At 36.6% G+C, this 6,413-nt stretch overlaps 1 protein-coding gene across 1 annotated transcript; it reads right to left on the bottom strand.

The window, feature by feature from the left end:
• Window positions 1–128: 128 nt before the first annotated feature.
• Window positions 129–6,200, bottom strand: LOC107695148 (inactive peptidyl-prolyl cis-trans isomerase FKBP6-like). Its single transcript, XM_016494959.1, has 8 exons — window positions 6,126–6,200; window positions 4,501–4,618; window positions 3,804–3,893; window positions 3,499–3,701; window positions 3,301–3,420; window positions 2,964–3,161; window positions 369–478; window positions 129–278 (listed from the first exon to the last, which is right to left on the bottom strand). The coding sequence occupies exons 1-8, from the start codon at window positions 6,198–6,200 to the stop codon at window positions 200–202; spliced, it is 993 nt and encodes a 330-aa protein (XP_016350445.1). The 3' UTR covers window positions 129–199.
• Window positions 6,201–6,413: the final 213 nt, after the last annotated feature.

Below are 6,413 nucleotides of genomic sequence, written 5' to 3'. Positions count from 1 at the left end.
TATATATATATATACTGTTGGCAAACACAACACAAAACAAAAAAAAAGTGAACTATAATCAATAAAAGCATGACAACATTTGACGCAATGTTGCATACTCAAACCAAAATTACAATTTGTTGGGTTTATATTGCCCACTTGTGGTCAATCTGGGGGATTTGAAAAATGGTAAAGACCACCACCATGGACACTGCAATCTTCAGTTTTCCGTCCGCTTAAAACCTGAGAACATCTTGGAGCACATATCTCTCTCTTTGTCCAAATAGTCCGTGTAGCAGCTGTAAAAGATCAGCAGATTTGTTCAGCTTTCACATTCACACATGTACTGTAGGAAAACTTGACAAAACTATCAGATAAGGAAAACTTACAGAGCAAGCTTTTTCAGCAAGGTGTTAATGTCAGGGTCAAATGGCTTTTTCGCCTGAGCGAGTGTAAGGTAATCTTGTGCCTTCACATAGTCGCTCATCTCCAAACAGGCCTCGTTAAAAAAAACAAAATCAGATCAGTCATTCCATAAAGTCTTCCTCTTTAATAGCAAATTGAACACAAATGACTGGAAGTTTCTTCAGGAAGCTAAATAGCTCTTTATAAGGGCTGTTAATTTAACCTGTTAATGTGCTAAATCAACTAACTTAGTGTGATGACTAAAAAACACACTATTAGTACGTTTTCAGTACAAATTATACAAAAGTAATTGATTAAAATATAAATCTTTATCTGAAGTAAATTTAATAATATGGAATTGTCCCGCCAGCACAGCAATTCAATCGTGATGTACTACCTTTGTTTTTGAAAGTCCAATCTGGCCCCAAATGAACAGACAGTAAAAAATTGAACAAGGTGCCTTTCACACGAAACAAGCCCGAGTGCTCAAAATCAGCTAATCAGAGCACACCAGAATGGAACAGCTGTCTTAAAAACATTGCGCTCATTGCTTGAGACACAGAAAAATAGCAACAGAGTGGCCAAAGACGTTAATCTAAATGTGTAAATAAAATAAACAATTTTTTTAAACATGCTCAACAAAAAAATGCTCGTGTGTGCAAACTGCAAATGGTTAAAGGGTTAGTTCACCCAAAAATGAAAATTCTGTCATTAATTACTCACCCTCGTGTTGTTTGAATCCCGTAAGACCTTCGTTAATCTTCGGAACACAATTTAAGATATTTTTGATGAAATATGAGGGCTCTCTGACCCTCCCATAGACAGCAAGGTAACTAGCACAAAAATAACGACTTTATTCCACATTTTCGTCTATACTGCGTCACTTTGGACACGCGTTCACGACAGCATCATGACGCGAGCGCGTGGAATACGTGTGGAATAAAGTCGTTATTTTTGTTTTCTTTGCGCAAAAAAGTATTCTCGTAACTTTACAGTTGAACCACTGATGGACTACTTTGTTGATCATCTTGGTACTTTTCTGGACCCTGAACGTGATAGTTACCTTGCGGTCTATGGGAGGGTCAGAGAGCCCTCAGAATTCATCAAAAATATCTTAAATTGTGTTCTGAAGATGAACGAAGGTCTTACAGGTTTCGAACAACACGAGGGTGAGTAATTAATGACAGAATTTTCATTTTTGGGTGAACTAACCCTAGAAGATATAATTTATTAAGATATTAATAAAGAAATATATAAATAGGTACAGGCCTGCCAACTCTCCACGCATTCAGCATGAGACAGTCAGAATTCACTCATTGCTAAACGCCACACATAGACACGATGTGAATAAGATATCATATGTGCAGTTTAGAGAGCTTAATTGATTATAACGGAACATTGTGAGACTGTGATAAATTGAAGTGAGTGACAGCTTTTTAGTGATTATATGAAAGCACTATTTGCTCGCTTTCTAAGCTTTAATCAATTCAGAATTTGAATGAAAGTTTTGTTTTACATGCTGCTAACAGGACCAACGGCCACATACCCTGTTCATGCAACAAAGTTTCAGGAGTGACATATATCCCGCATCCCTCATATAAATGCGGGATTCACTTTCAAAATAGCTTGTTTGCAATCAGGGTTAGTTCAGGTAAGCAACTGCTTAGCCTATATCCACCAACTCGATGGCAGACAAGTATTTCAATCACGTCCAACATATGTTTTGATTTTCTGTTTATACCTTTCTCTTATAGTTCTAAACCAGTATACTACGGACTTTCCTACATCTCATCCATTCAGTTTTTCACTTCCTGCCCTCCATCTGAATTCCGCGCTTCATCAGAATCACGTGATTGCAAACAAGCTATAGTGTGGTGAAATTGCCATGCTGTCCAATGAAGTTTCGCGAATCTCTGTCAGATTACCAAACCCGATTGCAAAATGGATTGCTGTAGGCCAGGAATCAACCAATGATTTTATTTCCATTGAAATGGAAATAAAATGGTATATTCAGATCTTATGTATGCAATTACTTTTTTTCACACCTGGTTCGTTTGGAGTGTTTGTTTTGAAACCTGGCACATTTTCTCCCTTAGTTCGGTTAGTTTTGCCATATATGAACATAGCAATCGCACTCAGAGTAGCACAGAAATAATCAGGCTGAGATCACCTGAAAGAGGTGGTCTCAGTCCGATTGAAAATTAACTCTGGAGCAGTGATAAGACAGCAGTCTGACCCAACAGACTTGTCAATCCATCTTGATGGATGGCTGGCGAGAGTGGCAGAATCCCAGAATATAAACAGCAGCACTCTGACCAATGAGAGGACAGTTTTACCCACATGTGACTTGCATGAACACATTTTGGTACATTTTGAAATGTTGCCTTGTGAAAGCAAACCGAACCCAGGAGAAAATGCAACATTATAACAGTTCAGTTAATTTATCAGAATATCCTGATTTTATACAAACTTGCACTCAATTGAAAGCCCTAGATTTTACATAGCAATATGTATTTTACTGAAAGATTATGATCAGGTTACCAAAAAAAAAAAATAGAAATGACAACATGTTGCCTAACCTGGCCACAGCGGAAGAGCGCTTTAGTGTTCTGAGGGTTGATGTCCAGTGCTTTCTGACCGTAGCAAAGGGCCTTCTGGGCTTTCTCCAGTTTGAGGTACGTGAGTGAGAGGTTGAGCAGGAAAGGCAATTTCATTTCCTCAAGACGCTGCTTCTCTTCATCATCCACCAGCTCACGATTCTGCAAAAGTGTCATGGCCTATACCATGGACCAAGAGTTGTGTTACACGAATGTTACATCACAGTCAATTATTAGGATAAACTACAAGGTTTCAAGACACATTTTCCTTCTATCCATTTACATACTCCCATATGTGAGAAACTAATAAGCACAGAACCTGCTTGTATCTCTCTCGAGCATCTTCATAGCGCTTCTTATTGAAGCAGAGGTTGCCAAAGCTCCGCTGTGTGTCCAGTACATTCAGAAATGTGGTCAGAGAAACATTGTTCTGCTCATCCTAAAGAACAATGTAGAAATGACAATCTCAGACACCACAAACAAACAAAACAAGCAAGCTAAATGCATTCAATCTTACCATACTCAAATCCATGAATTCATCAACTTGTGCCGAGTCCAGGAAATCAAGGACTTGCACCTCATAGAGGACCATGGCTAATGGAGGTATGTGCGGGGGGCACCCAAGGTCCCCATAGGCGTATTTGGGCATGAAGAGAAAACGGGAGAACTCGCCTTTCTTCATTGTAAGAAGGCCGAGCTCTAGGCCATACAAAGTAACATCTATGGGGAAAGAGGTTAGACTGTCTCGCAGAGGACAAAGAAACGAATATACAGGAGAAATTTGATGATAATTATTCTAATGGGAGAATTCAGTTTTCCTACCTCTACCAAGCTTCATCATCCGTGGGTATTTAAGGTGGCTGGTTGTCTCAAATGGTGTGTCAGAGTACTCAATGAAACCAGAGAAATGAACTGTGAATGAAATGAGCTTATGAGAAGCTAACAAACCAAACATAATGTATGACATAAAAGTACATACACAACCAAAAATATCAAATTTAATTGATGCATTAAACAGATCAAAAGTGAGTTAAGAAATGTATAATATTACAAAATATTTATATTTAAAACAATTCTTTGGAACTTTCTCTTCATCAAAGAATCTTAAAAAAAAAAAAAAGATCAGTATTCAAAAAAATATTAAGCACCACAACTGTTTTCAGAATTGATAAAAAAAATAAGAATTTTTTTCTTAAGTAACAAATCAGCATATTAAATTGATTTCTGAAGAATCGTGTTACACTTTATCATCAGTAATAGAATACATTTTAAAATATATTAAAATAGAAAACAGATATTTAAAATTGTAAAAATATTTATATTTTCTGTATTTTTGATCAAATGAATGCAGCCTTGGTTAGCATATGAGACTTCTTTCAAACACATTTAAAAAATCTCAACCCCAAACTTTTGAACAGTAGTGTGTGTGTATTCTACGAATAATTTATTTATGCACTGTTTGACTATCATAAGAGAGAAGCTAGAACTCAACGAAACCATGTTAAATTGAGTCATTTACTTGATACAGATGCATGCTTGGGTACGGGTGGACCTTCCCCTGCATGGACGACCTCTTTGAGAATTCCTCCATCCCCTAATATGTCTTGCATTTGCCAAGCCAGACGCTGGAATGGAGTCTAAGACAAAAAATATATATAAATATTATTAATTCATGCTAAACACTCATTTATTTGAGCTAAAAAACAATTTTTACACTTTATATAACAGTTCATATAAGATAAACTGCCATGTTTTGCAAAAAGTGACTGAACATGAAACCCCCCCCTAACAAACACTTACACTGTAATAATATTACATTTCACTTAACATGAACCCCCGGTGCCAAATGTTGATGCTAGATGCTAATGGAAACTGCTTCAGGAGAATAAAATTATCTAAATATTTCAAATAATTTCCTCAGAAATTAGAAGATGGTGTTGACATATCATGGCTGTGACAATTGAAATATTAACATTAGGATTTAAAATATTCTAAAACTAAAACTTAGCAGAGCCTGTCTGACACTGCTGTACTCTGCAGAGGTGAACTGTGGCAAGGGGGTCCTTTAGAGTGACAGCTGCCCCTGATATTCCCTGATTTTATTACATTTTATTGAATGTCTGACGGTGTTGACAAAAAGTGGGGACGCAACTTTAAAATCTTATGAAACTTGCATGTGTCATTAAAAAAAACAACCTTGCTTTGATAGGAGATATTATTAAGTGTTGCTTTTGATAAAACAAGCTCTATTTCATAATTAAAAAAACATTTTTATCCATTTTATTGCATATGAATGATTGAACCCTTCTCTGTGGACACACTGTTTTAGACGTAGTGAGAGGACATTAAGAAACACAGATTTGGTATAATAATGAGAAAATTAAATTGAAGGTGATAATTGTGTTAAATACATTCTATTATTAATCCCTCATGACATTTAAAATTGAAAATATTTTAATTTTTTTAAAGCTAATAGCAGTTACCATTGCTGGACCTGTTTTGTCCCACGTCTCAAGAATGACTGGACTACATTTGTTTGTTTTTTTTGACGGAGTAACGTTTCCATGTTTTTGGGTGTTATCACATTTTGAAGTATCTTGGAGTAGCAGATAAACACATGGCATGTGAATATGGTGATTCAGTATTGTGATATATATTAAAACACCAAGGAATTACAATCTGATATCATGATCAGACCATGGAACAACAACAGCAGTACTTTTTTGTTGTAAGGGGAATCGGTTATCGTACGCGGGATGAGGAAACACCCCTGAAAATACTGAAATGCTCATTTTAGAGAGAGCGGGGAAAAAATAGTTTTTGTATTACCAGGCTAGCCTACATGTTGCTATATATTTTTGTGGATGCACTACTGATAATGTCAAGATATCCAGGTCAACACCAAGCCGAATACATCACACGTGGATGTTACAAAGCTTTTAACCTGGTTTGTTTTACATTTTTATAAATTCTAGAATGTGCATTTTCTTGTAGTAGCTAATTAGTGGCTAACTAATATTAATGTAAATCTAATTTAGAACACATATAAAGAGAAGCAAGTTGCTTGCTGGCGCGTTTTGTTGCAAATTGATCATGCACCATATGCGATTAACCAGCTCATTTAAGTTACTGTAGTGCAGTTACCTCGATTCCAAACTGACGGCGCTCATCTGGGGCCATGAACTGTAATATTCTCGAGGTCTTGCCGTTTGTTGACATTATGCATGTGTTTTAGGGCAACAATTTTTTTTGAAGCGGAGAATGTCAATGCGAATGTGCGTGCGCGACACCTGCGCCAACTAGCGGCCGTCATTTTAATGTTAAAATACGTTGTTTAGTGAAGCATTACGCCACGAGACTCCTATGAGGCGCCATGTAGGATTTAAATCAAACTTCGCTTATCAATACGTACATAAAACAAGTGCATATACA

This window comes from Sinocyclocheilus anshuiensis, unplaced genomic scaffold, assembly GCF_001515605.1.
Source record: "Sinocyclocheilus anshuiensis isolate Anshui unplaced genomic scaffold, SAMN03320099.WGS_v1.1 scaffold586, whole genome shotgun sequence".
Taxonomy (NCBI): Eukaryota; Metazoa; Chordata; class Actinopteri; order Cypriniformes; family Cyprinidae; genus Sinocyclocheilus; species Sinocyclocheilus anshuiensis.
Note: the sequence above shows the minus strand (reverse complement) of the source record. Positions and strands in the feature narration are given on the sequence as shown.